We start from the raw sequence: 19,968 nt of genomic DNA, 5'->3' as shown, positions 1-19,968 counted from the left end.
AACTAATGGAGAGACCATCCACCAAGAAAAGTGTCTTCTGCATGCCTCCGTGATAAGGATCATGTGAGACATGGGTAGCTTTTGGAAGGACCAGTGTGTGAAAAGAAGCCACTGAAGAATTCTCATGTGGAAGCGCGATAATGGGATTAGAAGAATGGCCGCTGCCATGGAGCCCAGAGTTTGAAAGACATACCTGACTTGGATCCTTTTGCTCTGCATTAGAATTTGCACTTGTTGGCGAATTGTGGACACTCTTTCTAGTGGTAACTTTGCGAACATATCCCTTGTGTTTAAGTCTGCTCCTATGCAAGTGATAGACTGACAGGGATAAAGGCAGATTTTTCGAAATTTATTGTAATACCTAGCTGGGTGCAGGATGTGATTGTATAATCCCGCACTTGTAGGAGTTGATGCCTGGTGGTAGCAAGTGAGGAGCCAGTCATCTAGATATAGAAACAACTGGAATCCTTGATGTCTCCGGTGAGCCATGATCACTGCCATACACTTGGTGAACACCCTGGAGGCTGTGGTGAGACCAAAGGGCAGAGCTCTGAACTGGTAATGACTGACCCCCACCTGTAAGCGAAGAAATCTCCTAAAGCGTCTGTCCATCTTGATATGGTAGTATGGGTCCTGAAGATCTACCAAGCACCTCCAATTGTCCTGACCCAGAAAGGGTAGAATGGACTGTAGCGTGACCATCCGAAACTTTGTTCTTTGTATAGACTTGTTTAGTCTGCTGAGATCCAGAATTGGTCCCCTGTCTTTTTTGGTACCAAAAAGAACCTTGAGTAAGTTCCGTATCCGTGCTGGTCTGCGGGGACTTCCTGGATGGCTCTTTTTCTGGCAGTTTTGAAACTTTTATTACTGCTTGCTCCTTCAGATTCGGTGGCACATCTGGAAGGATTTTCCTTGACTGTAAGGGGGGTTGATGGAAGGGAATTTTGTAACCTCCAGATATAATGGACCGTACCCATCTGTCTTTTATTAAATTTAGCCAGGCTTTTGGGTACAGTGAAAGTCTTCCCCTGACTCCCTTCAGAGGTGCGCAGCCGGGCAACCCTTCAGGGATGCTGGAAGGGCTTAGCAGAGAAATATTCTCTGTTGCCCTGGTTCTGCGGACCACCTCTGCCATGAGGGCAGCGTCTATTATTGTTTCCCCCTCTGCCTCTGAAGGAAAAATCACTACTGACCCTTGGGGTAAGGTGAGGGAGTGGAGAAACAGACTCCCATGGCACAGAGTCTCTTGCCTTCTTGCTCACACCCAGTCAACGTGTCTTTCACCTGTGGCCCAAAGAGAAAGCAGCCAACAAAGGGGGTATTGGTGAAGGACGCTCAAAAGGGTTCCACAAAGTGACACAGCCGCATCCACGCATGCCTCCTAAGGGCTACACCCATGCTCGCGGCTCTACTTGCTCCATTAGCTGCATAGGAAATAAGCCTCATGAAGGAGTTAACTATGGAATTAAGCGTTGCTAGCTGGAAAGCTACTTTGGCTTGTGCTCCCTCAGCTGTAGGATCTTGAAGTGCATCTCCAAGCTCTTTAAGGAGATCCCTTTGAAGTTGAGTAAAATGACATAGATAGTTCAGTGACCTCATGGAGAAGGTCGCTGAAGCAAACATTCACTTTCCATACCTGTCCATTGTCCTAGACTCCTTGTTAGGGGGATGAACAGATGAAGAGGTCTCTGCTAGCTCTTTGTTGGTGGCTGCTGCTACCACCATGGCATCAACGGGCACACCCTTAGAAAGGAATTGCTTATCCTGGGGGGCTGTAATAAATTTACTAGGTCTCCGCGGAGTTGGTTCCACTGTGTCCGGAGCTGACCAAGCCTTACGAGCCACTACGGACTTAAGTGGGTCGAAAGGCGGAGAAACCCAGGAGGTGGAAGTTCGAAAACCTAAAGCATCCAGGAATACAGACTCATCCTCGGTAGGGGCTAGGGATTCCAGTTCCCCCCCTGCCTAAGCATTTCCAGTATGTCCAGAAAGGAAACATCTTCAGATGGGGATCTTGGGGACCCTTACGATTCATCTAAGTCTTTATCAGAAGTGACAGACTCAGGGGAGTCAATGTGCTTCCTCTTGCACTTCCTCTTCCGAGGGGGCTCCTCTGAGTGATCAGGGGATGCCTCGGAAGAAGACACCCAATGAGGTGTCCTGGAACCTTGGTTCCCCATGCTTGGGGTCTGGAGGAGGAGCAGAGGTTGGCACAGGCACTATGGGGGATGGAGCTGATGGGGCCGGTACTGGAGCTGACTCGGGGGGACAGCACACTCCGCGTGACCTCAAAGGCGTCCCTGTCTCGAGGCAGAGAAAGCTCCGGTTCATAAGAAATAGGAACCTTTCTCCACGCTAAGGGGGATGGCTCTGAGGCCAATGTTGGAGCCGAGCTCACCTGTGCCGATGCTCCGACAGGGAAAATGGGGTCGAACAAGGGTCCGATGCTACTCGCCCCCTCGGAGCCGACAAGGGAGCCTCGGCATCCAGATCCCTCGATGGAAGGTACCATCGAGGTAATCGGAGCCGACGTCAGAACCAAAGGGGATATGGTTATCACAGCAGACGGTTCCACTACTCGAACCCCAATGAACTCCGCCTCCGAACTTACTGGAGTCGGAGGAGGAACATCAAGTGAAGTGGATGGAGCTGATACCTGTTGAGGAGGGCTGGACAATAATTTAGTTAGTGCCTGTGACTTTAGCAACCTACTGACTACTCTCTCCAGATCGTGATCCGACAGCCTAGAGGATCAAGAGAAGTGAGAGGATCAGTGGCTACGCTCACTTTGAAGTAATGGAGACCGAGGAGCCGAATGCACCAACTCTAAGGAAGGGGACCTCAGCCTCTTCTGGCTCCACAACGGCTCCAAAGCATCCGATGGAGCCGATGGGGAGGTTGTCATGTCGGTGCCAGCCAGAGCCGACTTAGAAGGTAAATCTTGCACAGGAGTCGGCTCCGAGGGTGGAGCCGACGGCTTAGTAGATTTTGGGGATTTCACTGGCTGTGAACTCTCTGCCGGTGAATCCTGGGGTTTTAACAAACCCCTAAGAATCAGTTTGTTCTCACGCTCCTGCAGGACTCCTGGACTAAAAGCATGGAAAATAGAACAAGAGTCCTGCAGGTGAACAGCACCCAAACAGTAGACGCAACTAGTGTGCCCATCTGTCAGAGACATTTTCTGACAGCATGAGTCACACTTCTGAATCCAGAAACCTTAGCTTCCTTAGACATGACTATACCAAAAAAGGGAAGACTAAGTAAGTAAATGCAGACAAAAAACAGTACTACACTAGACAAAACACACCAGTACTATCTATAACTATTATATATATATATATATATATATATATATATATATATATATATATATATACACACACACACACACACACACACATATATATATATATATATATATATTTTTTTTTACAATAAGGGAAAAAAGAAGTAGGGGAGCCTCTAAGTTAAACGACTAACCTAGGGACGGGGAGGGGTGGAGAACTCTCTAACTTAAACGAGTTCTGTCAAAAAAGGTAGAGACTATAGAAAATATAACTAGAACACGTATAACTAACTCTAAATAGAAAGGATACTAGAAAATTTAAATTCTAAGGAAAGTTTACACAAAAAGTTAAACATACGAGCCTGAGCCAGAAAAATGACACCCACACAGCTGAAGTGGCAAACGAGATCTGGGTAGCTATGGCTAGGCATTATGGGATAAGGGGTAGCCTCGAGCCAGTAAACAGCTCTCGAGCTATTGAAGATGGCCGAGTCGGAGCAAAGGATCGTCTCCGATCCCAAACAGAAAAAAAGAAGGCGAAATAGACAACTTAACATCAAATATTATCAAGGTCTAAAGAGGTAATCACTCCATTATACTCAGCACTGGTCTAGCCAATTATAAAGTACAATGCCCCAGTTAAGATGGATCTCACTAAATATATTAAAACATGTATAAAGACCCCAAAGATCCTTAACTTAAAAAAATCATAGGCCTAAAACGTTCTCAAGCTACCAAGAGAAGCTGGAGGCTCTACACTTTTATTCAGTGTCTTATAGACTTCTGAGGGGATATCTCTGCCTTGTTTACCACTTCATTACAAACCTGATCATAACGGACCATCTACTTTTCTTTATTTTCAACATCTCCACCAATTCTAGAACCAGAGGACTAAAGTCTTCACCAAATAAAACTTGGCGGCGGGACAGGTTTCTAACTGACTGAAAAACCTCTGGAATAAAATTTGCCCATCATGTTAAGTAGTGTGACTCACTATCTTAATTTAAATGAAGTATACTTGATGGACCTCCACAAATTTACTCCAGGATTGGTGGGTATCACTCTCTTGAAATACGAAATGGGCCTGAGGAAAGGTAATGGCACAGCAGTAACCCAAGGAGGCAACCAATATCACAAGTCATTGTAAGATTTCCAAATCACATTTGTCACTGAAATGTTCCTCCCTGAGACACATGAAACAAATTTCCACTCTGTGGTACACACACCTTATGTCCACACTTGGTGCACTTTTAAAGTTCTATCATGCAGATTATTAAACAGGCTTTAACACTAAACAAAGGGAAATACAGCAAAAGACTGAAAAGCAAGCTTGCACCAGCGGCATAGAGGGACAGAGTCCTGATTACTGTCCAGGTGACCTGAGGCGAACTCTCTGAGACTCGACAAGATACCCCCCCACATTAAAAAAGACATGCTGAAGGGCTAGATTCCTGTCCCAGAGACTTCCTATACTCTGGAACAAGCTACCTATCTATGTCAAGCAAAGTTCCTCATTAGCACTCTTCAAGAAAAATCTTGATGAGTGGATGGGAAATGGGAAATACACCCCAGAGATCACTTCTGTGGCTCTGTCTATCTATGTCAAGCAAAGTTCCTCATTAGCACTCTTCAAGAAAAATCTTGATGAGTGGATGGGAAATAGGAAATACACCCCAGAGATCACTTCTGTGGCTCTGCTCGACAGGGGCACAGGAAATTAACTTTCTTGGGTGGCATAAGCCAGGGAACCTTGTTGGCTAGGCTTACTTAGGCCCTTGGGCAGATAGCCTAGTACCTACCTATGAGACCGATAGTGGCTCAGGAACTTGACAACATGAGTGGAGAGATTGAGCATGCTCATCCTAAGGGACAGAGTACTTGTGAGCACCTTCTAAGTTGATGCTTGGTAGGGGAGCTGTACAGAGACGTGGGGCTATGGATTCATGGCAAGAGAGGCAGAGATGGTACTCCAGCAATGCCCATTGCAGATGACAAGAGTGCACAGAGGGCTGGAACGTAGGCGGATATAAAAAAAATCCTCAGCAGCATTATAATGCTACCCCATGGCACCTCAATTTCCTCTCCATGTCACAGAAAGGCTGGGGAAGACTTGTCAAGTTCAGTAGATCCAGTGGATGAAGAGAGGCCCCTGGGAGAGCAGCTGATGGTCAGCTGCAGGGAGATAAAAAAAAAAACTGAGAAAAAGCTTGTAACTGGTTTACAAGCCGAGCAACTGCCACAAAAAAATAAATAAAACAGTGACAAAAGAAGGAATAAACTGACAAATACTGTATGATAAAAATATGAATGTATATTGAAATTATTTTTGAACAAGAAGCCAGAAACTCAAAAACTGCTGCATAGCAAGTCAAGGCCAACAATGAGAAATATTCCAAACTGATAAGGAACATCAAAGAAAATATTTCTTAACCCTCCCTTAGCCCCATGCAAAGTAACACAATGGATGAAACCATCTGACCTTACCCAAAGACTGAAACGAAGCAAAGACAACAAAGAATTAAAATAGATCGCTAATAAATTAGAAGTTATGTACCTACCATAACGTTCCATGTTAGTTGTCTTCTCTCGCCTTCTTTCTTGCTGGATGGGTTCGGAGCCGATCCTCGGCTCCGACTCGGCACTTGCTTTAGCTTGAGAACTCCTTTTACCAGCTCGAGGCAACCCTATATCCCATGATGCAAGGCAGAACTACCTCAGATCTCGTTTGGTAGCTAACCTACCCTGCTAAGGACTAACCTAACATAATTAGGAAAACCAAGTTCATAATAAGAGTCCTGAAATGAAGGCTGATAGGAACTCTTCAAGATCTGTCCAGGCCAGGGGGAAGGAGGGAGGGATGCAAGAAAGAAGGCGAGAGAAGACAACTAACATGGAACGTTATGGTAGGTACATAACTTCTAAATGTTAAGTTGTCAATCTTGCCTTCATTCTTGCTGGATGGGACCGCGTCCCTAGCACCTGTAACCCGGGTGGCTCAATGGAACAGACTCTTGAGAACTGTGGAACCAAAACTGGCCCTGTCTCTGGAGGCCAAGTCTAACTTGTAATGAGAGACAAAGGTATGAGGCGTGGCCCAAGTAGCTGCTGCACAAATGGTATCAATGGGTAGTCTATCCTGAAAGGCTGCAGAAGTGGATAGACTCCTGGTTGAGTGTGCTTTCGGTTTAGAAGGTAGTTGCTTGCCTCTGAGAGAGTACACATAGGAAATGGTGGAAGACAACCATCTGGATAAGGTCACTTTAGAAACTGGAAGACCTATCCTGTTTTCTGCATAGGAGACAAATAATTGGTCCGATTTCCTGAATTGTTTCGTTCTATGCAAATAGTACCTGAGCTGACGATGGACATCCAAAAATGAAGCTTTTGTTCAGCTCTGTCAGAATAGTTTGGGAAAAAAACTGGTAGATCTATGGATTGGTTAATATTGGTTTGAGACACAACTTTGGGGAGAAAGGACGGGTTCGTTCTTAAGGATACCCTGTCCTTATGAAAAACCAAGTAAGGAACGAATGCAAAGAGCTTGAATCTCGGAAACCCTTCTTGCTGAAGTGACAGCCAGTAAGAATATAGTTTTCCAGGTCAATAATTTCAAAGAACATGAAGCAGACGGTTCGAAGGGAGGTAGCATCAAGGATGCCAACATTAAATTTAGATCCCATTGCGGAGGAGGATGCTTTATCGGCGGCTTTAGGAGAAAAACTCCTCTCAGAAAGGCCTTGCATAATCTATGAGACATAATGTTATTATCATGCAAGCCAACATGATACTTGAAAATAGCAGCCAGTTGAACTTTAACTGTAGATGAAGAAGATCCTGAATGAAAAACTTCAGCCAGGAAATCTAAAACAGAATGCACAGGAGCAGTAAAAGGATCAATATTCCTGGAATTTGCCCAAATAGAAAAACGTCGCCACTTGCTAGCATAAACAGTTCTGGTGGATGACTTTAAAGAAGACACTAAGATGTCTCTGACTGAATCAGAGATCATCGGAAGCCTGGCTAGGGAAGGAACTGGAGCAACCAAGCAGTGAGGTTGAGAGAATGAATGGCCCGGTGCTGCTGACCCGACTGGTGGATCAAGAGATCCGGAACTGGGTCCAGATGCCAGGGCTGCACCAGGAGGTGACGATGCAGAGACGGAAACCAAATTTGTCGAGGCCAGTAAGGGGCAATGAGAATCAACTTGGCCCTCAAAACGGTGGCTTTCTGAATGACTTGTGGAATCAAGGGAAAGGGAGGAAAAGCGTACAGAAGTCCCCGGGGCCAATCCTGGGTTAGAGAGTCTCTCAGGGGTTGGCCTGGTAGGGGAAAAAGGGTGAAAAAATTGTGGCACTTGTTGTTTTGAGGTGTAGCAAAAAGATCGCAACAAGGTGTGCCCCACTTCAGAAAAATCTGATCCACTACAGATTGATTGAGAGACCACTCGTGAGGCATCAGAATGGATCTGCTCAGCCTGTCCGCCAAGAGGTTGGACCTGCCGGGATGTGCGTTGCTATCAGAAACCGATGAGAGGAGATTGCCCATTGCCAAAGTCTGAGAGCTTCTCGACACAACGGATAGGACCTGGTCCCGCCCTGCTTGTTGATGTACCAGACCACGGACATGTTGTCCGTTTGTACTGCAATAGTCCCCGTGGGAAGAAAGTCGTTGAGGGCTTGCAACATTAAAAGCACTGCTCTCATCTCCAGGACATTGATGTGCAGATGGTATTCTATGGGTTGCCACGTCCCGTGGACCATCCTGCCCTGATAATGCCCCCCCACCCGATTAGAGAGGCATCCGTAGTAACTGTGGCAACTGGAGGAGGGAGAACAAAGGGTCGGCCCTGATGAAGAAGAGGGGAAGATATCCACCAGTTCAGATGAGTTCTGCACGATTGTGTGACTAAGATTTCGTGCCTCATCGGAAGACTGTGGTACGACCACTGAGTGAATAACATCCACTGCAGAAGACGCATGTGAAAGCGAGCCAGTGGTAGAAGAACAATGGCTGCAGCCATAAGACCTAGAACCTTTAGTATCAATCTGGCTTTGACCTTGCTGCTCTGCAATAGAATCCGAACGAATTTTTGGATGTCCAGAATTCTTTGATCTGTTAGTCTGGCTAACATTTTGACGGTGTTTAATTCTGCGCCTATAAAGGTGATAGATTGGCAAGGCCGCAGAGAAGATTTTTCGAAATTTACCGAAATCCCCAAACTCTTACAAAGCTGCAGAGTGTAGTCTCTGGTCTGAAGAAGTTGACACCTGGTGGTGGCAGAGAGGAGCCAGTCATCCAAATAAGGAAACACCTGGAATCCTTGACGTCTCAGATGAGCTGTGACCACTGCCATGCATTTGGTAAACACTCTGGGGGCTGAAGTGAGGCCAAAGGGCAGGGCTCTGAATTGGTAATGACTGGTCCCTAGCCGAAAGCAGAGAAACCTTCTGGAGCGCCTGTGAATCTTTATGTGATAGTACGCGTCCTGAAGGTCTATAGAGCACATCCAGTTGTCCTTGCCCAGAAAAGGCAGAATGGACTGAAGCGTGACCATCCGGAATCTTGCCTTCTTGACAAATCTGTTTAGACTGCTCAGGTCTAATATTGGTCTCCAATCTCCCGTCCTTTTAGGGACCAAAAAGAATCTCGAGTAGACGCCGGATCCTACTTGGTCTGCCGGAACAGCCTGGACGGCTCTTTTTCCTAGGAGCTTTGAAACCTCCTGTTCTGCCAAATCCCTTTGATCGGGTGAGATGTCTGGAAGGGATTGTTGAGGTACGGGATACCTTTCGAAGGGGATTTTGTAACCCTCGGATATGATCAACTGTACCCACATATCTTGTGAGAGGGAATGCCAGGCTACTGGGTACAGCGAAATCCTTCCCCCGACTGCCTCCAAGGGTGGACAGTCGGACAACACCTCAGGGGTGCTGAAAGGGCTTCTCAGGAAGAGACTTCCTGTTGCCCTGGTTCTGAGGACCCCCCCTGCCTCTAGGGCGGCGTCTGTTGTTACCCCCTCTGCCTCTGGGGGTAAACTGACCACGTGTGTCCGGTGTAGCTCCTTGGGCTTTGCGGAACCACATCTTCCCTCCCTTCTGACCCTTGGCATATGGTCTAGAAGGGGTGGAAAAATGGACTCCAACGGCAGAAAGAGTTTTACCATCCTGCTCACACCTGGTCAAGGTATCCTTCACCTGAGGTCCGAACAAAGCCGAACCATCAAAGGGGGTATTGGTGAAGGACGCCTTAAAGGGGTCCGCAAAATTACAAAGCCGCATCCAGGCTTGGCGTGTAAGAGCCACTCCTGTGCCTGCGGCCCTGCTCGCTCCATCGGCCGCATAGGATATGAGCCGCATGGAGGAGTTGGATAAGGAATTCAGGATTGCTAGCTGTGAGGCAATCTTTTCTTGAGCCCCAGCAGCAGAAGGATCCTGGACCACTTCACCCAGTTCCTTGAGAATATCTCTTTGAAGCCTGGTGAAGTGACAAAGGTAGTTTAGCGAACGCATAGCAAAGGTCGCTGAAGAAAACATCCGCTTTCCATACCTGTCCATGGTCCTAGAATCCTTGTTAGGAGGATGGACAGGTACTGAAGGATCCGCCAGTTCCTTCTTAGTGGCCGCCGCCACCACCACAGCATCCACAGAGACGCCCTTGGAAAGAAACTGTTTGTCCGTAGGGGCCGTAATAAACTTGGATGGTCTCCTGGGGACAGGTTCCACAGAATCTGGAGCTGCCCACGCCTTCCGAGCCACTACCTGCATAAGTGGGTTGAAAGGCGGAGACACCCAGGAGGTGGAGGGTCGGGATCCAAAAGCCTCCAGGTATACCGACTCATCCTCGGAGGGATCAATGGATGGCCAATTCCCCCTCTGTTTGAGGAGCTCAAGGATGTCTGAAAAGGAGACATCCTCAGAGGGGGATCGTGGGGAACCCTCCGACTCATCTAAGTCGGTATCAGATGTAGTAGACTCAGGGGAGTCTGTGTGTTTCCTCTTACACGTCCTCTTCCGAGGGGGTTCACCTGCAGGATCAGGAGAAACTTCGAAGAGGAGGAAATTCCCAATGGGGAAACCTGGGGCGATGGATCCCTGGGCCTGAGAGCAAGAGGCTGGCAAGAGGTGTCTACAGGCACCGAGGAGGGAGGAGCTAGAGGGATGGACCGTTGACCTGGCTCAGGAGCCAGGAAACTCCTCATCACCTCAAAGGCTCCCCTCCCCTGGAGACCAGAATATCCCTGTTCAGAGGACACAGGAATTCCCGGCTCCACTGAGAGGGAAGGCTCTGAGGCCGATGGTGCCGAGCTTACCAAAGCCGAAGCCCCGAGAGGGAGAGCGGGGTCGGACAAGGGTCCGATGCCACTAGCCCCCTCAGAGCCGACAAGGGAAACTCGACGACCGGATCCCTCCAAGGAAGGTCTCAAGGAGGAGATCGGAGCCGAAGACGACAGAGCCGAAGGATGTATCGGCTCCGGCGCCGAAACAGTCGCTGTCCTGAGAAGCTCCGGCTCCGAACTCTGGTGTGGAGTCGGAGGAGGAAGTTCAAGGGGTGAAGCAATAGCCGAAGTCTGCTGAGACGGGCTATGGAGCATTTGGGCCAGTGCCTGCGACTTTAACAGCCTGCTTACCACCCTCTCTAAGTCGTGGTCAGACAGCCTGGAAGATCTCGAAGATCGGCTCCGATGGCTCCGCTCCGACAAAAGAGGAGACCCGAAGCCGAGTGGATACTCTCCAACGAAGGGGACCGAGATCTCTTTCGGGACGAAGTCATCGGAGCCGAAGTCCCCTGAATTCCAGATGGAGCCGAAGGTTTCTTGGCTCCGATGCTGGATAAGGTGTCGGCTCCGGCCACAGTAGACCGGGTGTCGGAACCAATCGGTGCCGAACCCACTACCTTGGAAGTAGAAAGATCGGCTCCAGCCGGAGCCGATCTCGGCTCCGACGGAGCCGGAGCCACCGGAGGAGGCTTAGATACTGTAGCCTGAACCTTCGGTGGCTTAGAAGGTTTACTAGACCCTGTTTTAGAGGGAGAACGTTCTGGCTTAAGTAAGCCACGGAGGATCAATTTATTCCTCCTTTCCTGCAGGACTCTCTGGCTAAAAGAGTGACACAAAGCACAGGAGTCCTGCAGGTGAAAAGGCCCCAGGCAGTAAACACAAGAAGTGTGACCGTCTGTCAGAGACATTTTCTGACAGCACGAGTCACACTTCTTGAAGCCTGAGACCTTGCCTTCCTTTGACATAGTCCTAGAGGAAGAAAGTCACACACACCCCAACAAACACACAATTAATCCCCAAACACACAGACACACAGGTAGGGATTAACCAATGGGGTCTAGGCCTAACTTAAAACTGTTTTACAACTATGAAAAGAATTTAAAAGTTTTTAACTATAAGGGAAATAGGGTGGGCTGTAGAAACACTACACACTATGAATAGGGGAAAAAGGGAGAAATAAATCCCTAACTAAGCTTTTTGACAATATCAACTTACCTCAGCTGGCAAATGAGACCTCTTTCGCTAAGCGGCAAACGAGATCTGAGGTAGTTCCGCCTTGCATCATGGGATATAGGGTTGCCTCGAGCTGGTAAAAGGAGTTCTCAAGCTAAAGCAAGTGCCGAGTCGGAGCCGAGGATCGGCTCCGAACCCATCCAGCAAGAATGAAGGCGAGATTGACAACTTAACATACACATTTTTGAGAAAAATCATTAAAGGTTTAAATGCAAAGTAGCCCAAGTCTTTTTATCCTTGATCTGACCCGTATGAATGGTAAAAGATACCTGGAAGAGAGAGTAGCTAGCACAGCATTATGGGTTAAGGCGTGGTGCTAGTTTTAGTTTTATATGCTGAGCTGACTAAAAGGCTAGAACTTCAGTCTTTCTTGTTGACTAGGATGAACCTCCTCCTTCTACATCAAATGATACATTCTGACCAATGAGCCAGCACTCTAGAAAGGAAACATCCCTCGCTCCTTCATGTCTACTGAATTTAATAATACAAAAAAGAAGGAAAAATCAGGATTTTAAAGAAAGCACTGCTTAAGAACTGGCAAATGAAAACAGCACTGTTGTTCTTTGTTCTTCTACCTCCAAATATACCTGGGACAACAGATTGAAGATCCTGTGAACCACAATCAAATGACAATCCAACATCTGCTACACCGTCACATTTTGTTCATATTTCCTTCTCTGCACCATCAATCAAATGACATTAATCCAACAACTGTTTTACCTTGATGTTTTGTTTGTATTCTATTCCCTTGTCCAGACAGATTCTTTATATGCTCATACTTCAGTAAGAAACGCAATTAACAGCTCTAACTCCTCTTCTTATTAGAAATGCATCTACCTGTACACCGTTTGTTCTCCTTACAAAGGTTTTCTGCTGAAACAAACTACAACTTGAAAGACAGTACACTACTCAAAAATGCACAACTGTTTTGAGTTACTTAAATAAAATTTCCTGCAGCCTAGCTTACTGACCTCAGTGTCTCACTAAAAGCAACTCATTTAAAACATTTTTGCAACATGTGGGGCTGCCCCACTCACTGCACCTTGTGTGGCCATCTCTAAATATTCTACCCCAAGGGATGCCTCAACTTGGAGGAAAAGGGGAAAACATTTACTTCTGACAACAAATGCAATATATTTAGAAGTCTCTTGATAAGTAAAGAATATGGTTTTCTGTAAATATCTCAAAACTGCAATCAAAGTGTCTACCAGAGATCATATTCTTAAATCCTAAACTTTCTTCTGTAGAACTTAAATATCACTCGCACTCAAAGTGTTCAGAATTTGACATTAGTTGAAGTCTAGTTCCACAAAGTCACTCACAGCTGCACTGCTAACGCCATCAATTAGGAATCATTACAGCAACTCAGCAAACTGCCCCCCAACTGAAAAGGAAAACCACTCAAAGGAAAGCCCAGTACACATTTGCTATTGACCCTGCACCACAGGAGTCATTACACAACTCTGCCTAATTCTGTATGGCAGCACGTTCCTCAGTTGACAATAATGGGATCAAATGCCAAGAGTCACAAAAGCAAGTCAATGGGGAATAGTATTCCACAGCATTGCTACAGAAATACAAGAAAAATAAGGGTTAAAAGGCATGTGATAAAGAGCTTACTGAAGCAATGTAAAACATGCTTCCTAGGAATAGGAAAAAAATAGCCTCTTTCAACACACCAACACATTACTGCAAACTCTTCTGAATATCAATCTATTATCCGTCAATTCTTAACATTTTAGCTTTTTGTTTCAGGAAGGAAGGAAGAGGATGCTGGTTAAAGGAAACAGATGGGGAACACAGATGGAGAAAAACAGTAAACTGCTGAGCAATAACCACTGAATGAAGCAAACAGTGACTGTTAAACCTCATGAAAAGAAGTAATGCAGATTCACAAAAATGATGACCTTACCACAATAATGTTTTCATGTTCCTGAGTTGCTAAATTCGTGTTCTGAAAAGATAAGAGTAAAAAAACAATCAGTGCATAAAGAATATAAGGCTGACTACATGATAAATTAATTACCTTAATGGTTTCACAAGACCAGAATGATTACTTACAGAGGTGACAAGGTCACACACACACAAGTTATGACTTAGCATGCATGCTCAAAGAACAAAAACGTTAAAGTCTATAACTTAAAGAAACCATGCCCAACCTTCTACAGTTTCAAGCTTTCTCTTCTAACAAAAAAAGAAACACATACGCATGCATGCAAGCAAACACGCACGCATACACACACTCATGCACTAGTGCACACACTAACGCGCGCGCGCGCACACACACACACACACACACACACACACACACACACACACACACACACACACACACACGCACACACGCACACACGCACACCAATATACTGTAAAGATGGCGGCTGTGGTCTGTTAGGACAATGATTTAGTTTATAAAGGAAAGGCAGACTATATATGCAATTGCATATGTATATCTGTACATATATGTATAAACTAGTATTACCAAATAAAATCATCGTTTCTAGGACTTGATTATGTCTGCTGTATATTTAGCATGACACAGGAGCACATTTATATAATGCAGCCAAACATGACATAGTGAGAAGATAAAACGCTAGCTCAGTCTACATCAGACTTTATGGATGTTCTTTTTATTCTAAATGAATAAGCAAATAATAAAAACAAATGTTAAGATAAAATAATGTTATTTATAGTAATTATTTTTATACTAAAAAATGAACTGTATAAACCCCAGTACTAAAGTAACTGTAAAACATTTTGCAGCCAAGTTACATTACACAACCGTATGAAATGTTAATAACACAATACCTTCCATGCACATTACTAATAGGTTACCATAAGTGGGACTTCTTTTGCTAAAAGATATGCCATACAAATATTCAGTAATGGAGATTATTTAAAAAAAAGAAGTTATGTCTTACCATAACGTTCCATCTATGTTGTTGATCTTCTTTCATTCATCACAGATGGGTTAGGTTCCGAGCCCTCAGAACCGAGTCGGCCTAATACCAAGCTGCGCCAGCCAAAAACTCTCAAGCTAAGCTTCTACCCACAATGCCATTCTCCCTGTTACCTCAGATAGAGTTTGCCCATGTTATACAAGTAAAGCAGAGGCCATTTCTGCACAAATGCCCTAAGACACCACTTGGACAAAAAGTATCCCCCAGGAGCCTTTGGTGGGGGAAGGGGGGGTGATGATGAATGAAAGAAGATCAACAACACACACGGAACGTTATAGTAAGACATAACTTCTTTATATGATGTTGTTAATCTTCTTTCCATTCATCACTGATGGGACAGAATCCCCAGCTACCTTGAGATCCTTGGGCGGCCCTTATGGAAGAATGCTCCTGAGTACCATTGAGCCGAAGGAGCTCCCCCTCTGGAGACCACATCCAATTTGTAATGACTGATAAAAGTGTGGGGTTTAGCCCAGTGGCTGCTGCGCAAATATCATCCATGGAAGCCCTGGAATGGAAGGCGACAGATGTTGCCATAGATCTAGTGGAATGGGCTTTAATATTCTGTGGCATAGGTTCTTTTCCAAATGAATAAGTGAAACGTATGCAGTCCCTTAGCCATTTTGATAAAGTGACCTTGGAGACAGAATTTCCCTTTCTAGGCACAGAAAAGGAAATGAAAACTTGGTCAGTTTTACGTATTGCTTTGGTCCTGTCTAAATAAAATCTCAATTGCCTGTGTACATCCAAGGAATGTAGGCAGTAATCTCCTTTATTAGAAAAATTTGGGAAAAATACTGGTAGGTCAATAGACAGATTGATGGAAAAGTCAGAAACAACTTTGGGGAGAAAGGATGGGTCCATCCGGAGTGATACTCTGTCCTTGTGGAAGATTAGATAGGGTCTTTTGGTGCACAATGCCTGAAGCTCCGAAGTTCATCTGGCTGACATGATGGCTACCAAGAAGAGAGATTTCCATGACAAGAATTTGAGGTCACATTTCTTTGCGGGTTCAAAGGGGGGTTGAGTCAAAGACTGGAGAACTAACTTGAGGTTCCATGGCTCTATAGGCTGTCTGACTGGAGGTCTAATGTGAGAGACTCCTTTAAGAAAAGTTTAACAAACGCAGTAATATGAGAGGAGTACCATCCAGCCATTATGATAATTTGAAATTGCCCTCAGATATACTCGTATGGTAGAGGCTACGGCTCCATCTCCGAAAAACTTAGATATTGTAAAACCGCTGTGACTGGAGCCGAATACGGATCTAGCATATTTTCCTTTGACCAAACAGAGAACCTTTTCCATTTGTCCCAATATAGTCGTCTGGTGGATGGTTTATGAGAGGCCAGAATAATGTCACAAAGAGGTGAGGTGAGATCATCCTGCCTGGCAACTAATGGAAGTGGAAAAAAAAAGCTGTCAGCTTGAGACTGGACAGATTCGGGTGACTCGATGCTTGGGGGTGAGAAATCAGGTCTGGAAGAGGGTCCAGAATCCAGGGTGGATATAACAGATGAGCCCGAAGGAAGGGGAACCAAACTTGTCAAGGCCAAAAAGGGGGCTATGAGGATCACTTTGCATTTCAACTGAATAGCTTATTTATGAATTGTGGAATCAGAGGAATGTGGAGACAGGCATAAAGTAGTCCCGTGGGCCAATCGTGAACCAGAGCGTCCCTCAGGGACCCCCCCCCTTGGGGGAAAAGGGCCAAATAGCTGCTGCATTTGTTGTTTGATGGGGAAGCGAAGAGGTCGCAGCAAGGCTGGCCCCAACGGCTAAAAATTTCTGCCGCTACTTCGGGATTGACAAACCACTCATGGGGCAAGAGAATACATCTGCTCAACTTGTCTGCAATCACGTTGGAGCTCCCCAGGTTATGCATTGCTATCAGAAAGCACTTGGAAGCTATCGCCCACTGCCAAATTCTCATGGCCTCTCAACACAGGGGGTAGGACTTGGTTCCTCCTTGCTTGTTGATATACCAGACTACTGACATATTGTCTGACTGAACTGCAATCGTTCCAGAAGGAGCAACCATTTGGAGTGCTTGCAATGCTAACAGCACTGATCTCAGCTCTGGAACGCTAATATGCAGGTTGGCCTCCAACGTGGACCATGCGCCTTGGACTGTCTTTCCCTGGAAATGCCCCCCCCCCCCAATCAGGGAAGCATCCGTGGACACAATGGGCTTTGGCTGAGGGGACTGGAATGGACGGCTCCAAAGTTCTGTGTCTGGCCTTATCCACCAAAGAAGGTCCTGCTTGCAAGAGTTGGTTATCTGAATCTGAAAACATAGAAGATGATGGTTCAGGAACCCCTGAGAGAAAGAAGAAGCTATTGGAGAATTTGCATGTGCAGTTTCGCAAGAGGCACTACTGGTATGGAAGCTGTCATGGATCCTAGGACCTGAAGAACCTCTCTCGCTGAGACTTTGTTTTGACACAGTATCACCTGGAGCTGAAGCCTCAATCTCTGGAGTCTGTGAGCTGGGAGTGACACCAGACAGAATTGGGTGTCAAAGACTGCTCCGATGAATTCTATCTGCTGGACCAGAATAAGACTGGATTTCGCCCAGTTCACAGTTATCCCCAAAATTTCTGTCAGAGAAAGGGTGTATTGCCGGGCTGTTACCAGAAGATGCTTGGTGGGTGCGGTAAGGAGCCAATCATCCAAATATGAAAAAACCTGGAATCCTTGCAGTCTCAAGTGGGCTGTAACTGCTGCCATGCACTTTGTGAACACTCTGGGGGCTGTAGAGAGACTGAACGGCAGGGCATGAAACTGGTAATGATTGGCTCCTGGCAGAAGTGAAGTAGACTCCTGGAGTGTTTGTCCATTTTGATGTGGTAATACGCATCCCAGAGATCTATCAAGCACATCCAATCGCTTAGAAAAGGGAGAATTGGACTGAACCGTGACCATCCGGAATTTGTTTTGGGCGACTGACTTGTTCAAACTGCTGAGATCCAGAATGGGTCTCCAGTCCCCTGCATTTTTTGGCACCAAAAAGAATCTTGAGTAAAATCTGGATCCCACATTGGTCTGGTGGGACTCACTGGATGACTCTTTTTTGATACAGCTTTTTTATTTCTGAAGCTGCTTCTTCCCTTTGACTAGGTGGAACTTCGGGAAGTTTCAATGGAAGTTTTGGATAAGTGATGAGGGGAATGGTGTAACCTCTGGTAATGATATTCGGCACCCAATGATCGATGGTAATTGAGTGCCAGGCAGCTTGATGCAGAGAGAAACGACCCTTGACTGCTTACAGAGGAAAGCAATCAGGCCACTCTTCAGGAGCACTGGCAAGGCTGCCCAGAGAAGGAGCCTCTGGGGCCTTGGTTACATGGACCCCCTCTGCCTCGATAGGGGCATCTTCCAGAATTGTTACCCCCTCTGCCCCTGGGGATTTCATCACCATGTGTGGCACGGAAAGGACCCTGAGATTTTTTGTGCCACATCTTCCCACTCCTCTGGTTCCTAGAAAAGGAGCGTTGAGGGTTGGAAAAATGTAGACCTACGGCAGACAGGGTGTTACTGTCCTGCTCACACCTGCCAAAAGTGTCATTTACCTTGGTGCCAAACAGGGAAGATGCTTTGATGGGAGCATTCAGAAAGGAAGATTTGAAGGGATCCACGAGGTCACAAATGCACATTCAGGCATGACATCTCATAACTATGCCTGAACCTGCAGCTCTAGCCACCCCTTCAGTTGCATGTGAAAGCAACCTCATGGACGAGTTGGAGATCGATTCCAGGGATGCGAGCTGCGAGTCAACTTTATACCTTACCTCGTCATACACCTGTCCTGTAAGTGTTCCAGAGAATTCAGAGATCAAGTCTCTTTGGAGCCTCGTGAAATGTGCCAAGTAGTTCAGGGACCATATGGCAAAGGTCGCTGATGCAAAGACTCGCTTCCCCAATCTGTCCACGGCCTGGGACTCTCTGTTGGGTGGACAGTATTACTCTCTTCAGCTAGATCCTTTTTCATGGCCACCACCACCACCACCAACATAGCATCGAATGGTAAACCTCTGGACCAATGTGGGTTTTCCTCAGGTGGGGAAAGTATCTTGTCGAGTCTCAGAGGGATCACCTTTACAGAATCAGGGTTCTTCCAGGCATGCTGCACCGCGAGCTGAACTAGCTCATCTGCAGGCGGGGTCACCAAAGAGTTACATGGCCGGGCACAGAAAGCCTGCAGAAACACGGACTCCTCAGAAGAGTTAGTGGGCATCCAGTCACCCCTCTGTTTCAGCATTTCAAGGATGTCTCCGAAGAAGACATCATCAGGGGGTGAACGTGGGGACCCTTCACCATCACTGAAATCTGTGTCCTCTGTTTTTGACTCCTCAGGCGAGTCTACGTGCTTCCTCTTGCACGATCTCTTCCATGGGGGCTCCTCAGTGGGGGATTCTGAGGAGGACTCAGAAGAGTGGGTACCCTGTAATGGGGGTTCCTGTGACTTCCCTGCCTGGTGTCCTGGTCCTGGGGAGGTGGCGTGTGGCAGCTGTAGCTCAGGGGGAGAAATCTGGGGGTCCAATGTCAGCAGAATGCTTCCAGAAGCAAGTGCCCTCTCCATAGCATGGAAAGCAGGTCCACCAGCAGAGGGCTGGGAGCCCAGAACCTTGAAGGACAACCTCGGAACTGGGGTCACACCCCACTCCATTGAACCTGCTCCCAAGGATGGAGCCTCAACAGGATCGGTGCAGACAAAGCTCCCAGCACCAAGGATGGAACCGAAGAAACATTCGGAACTGTGCCACAAACCGAAGAGCCTACAGCCCAATCATGGGGTTGAGGAAGGACTGGTTCAGCAGGAACCCAGGACCAAAGGGACAGTCCCGGAGCCTCAGTGAAGTCCACTACAGGTGCTAAGATGGGGGGGTTCCAGAAGGGATGTCTGAGCAGAAGGCTTTGGAACTGGAATGGTCAAAGGAGGAGAATAGGATGGAGTCCGAGGAGAAGTTAACCAAAGTCCTGCAGGAGGATGGGTCCTGGAAGGAGTGGGTATCCCCCTGGCTGCCAACAGCTGATCCAGAAGATGCACTACATCAAGTTCTGAAAGGCTCCTGGTGGATCTAGTGGATACTCCCGACGGGGAAGTCTATCTAGGAATGGGCTATACACTTGGCCTAGAAACAGGTCTATGGATAGAAAGTATCGGGTCCATGGTGCGGAATCTACTGGCACCGATGTCTCAAGTTTGGAGA

General features: G+C 46.6%; 1 protein-coding gene across 1 annotated transcript in view; it reads right to left on the bottom strand.

Annotated features, from left to right (window-relative positions):
* The window catches only part of LOC122810253 (c-Maf inducing protein), a gene marked incomplete in the record, with an annotated part of 1,337,359 nt that overhangs the window by 773,903 nt on the left and 543,488 nt on the right, over positions 1–19,968 (bottom strand). Inside the window, 1 exon segment of the mRNA XM_044081790.1 lies at positions 13,708–13,749. Coding sequence (XP_043937725.1) covers positions 13,708–13,749 — 42 coding nt within the window.

Source organism: Protopterus annectens, chromosome 8.part1 (genome assembly GCF_019279795.1).
Source record: "Protopterus annectens isolate FY-2018-M chromosome 8.part1, PAN1.0, whole genome shotgun sequence".
In the NCBI taxonomy this organism is placed as follows: Eukaryota; Metazoa; Chordata; order Ceratodontiformes; family Protopteridae; genus Protopterus; species Protopterus annectens.
This window is presented reverse-complemented; position numbering and strand designations above follow the sequence as displayed.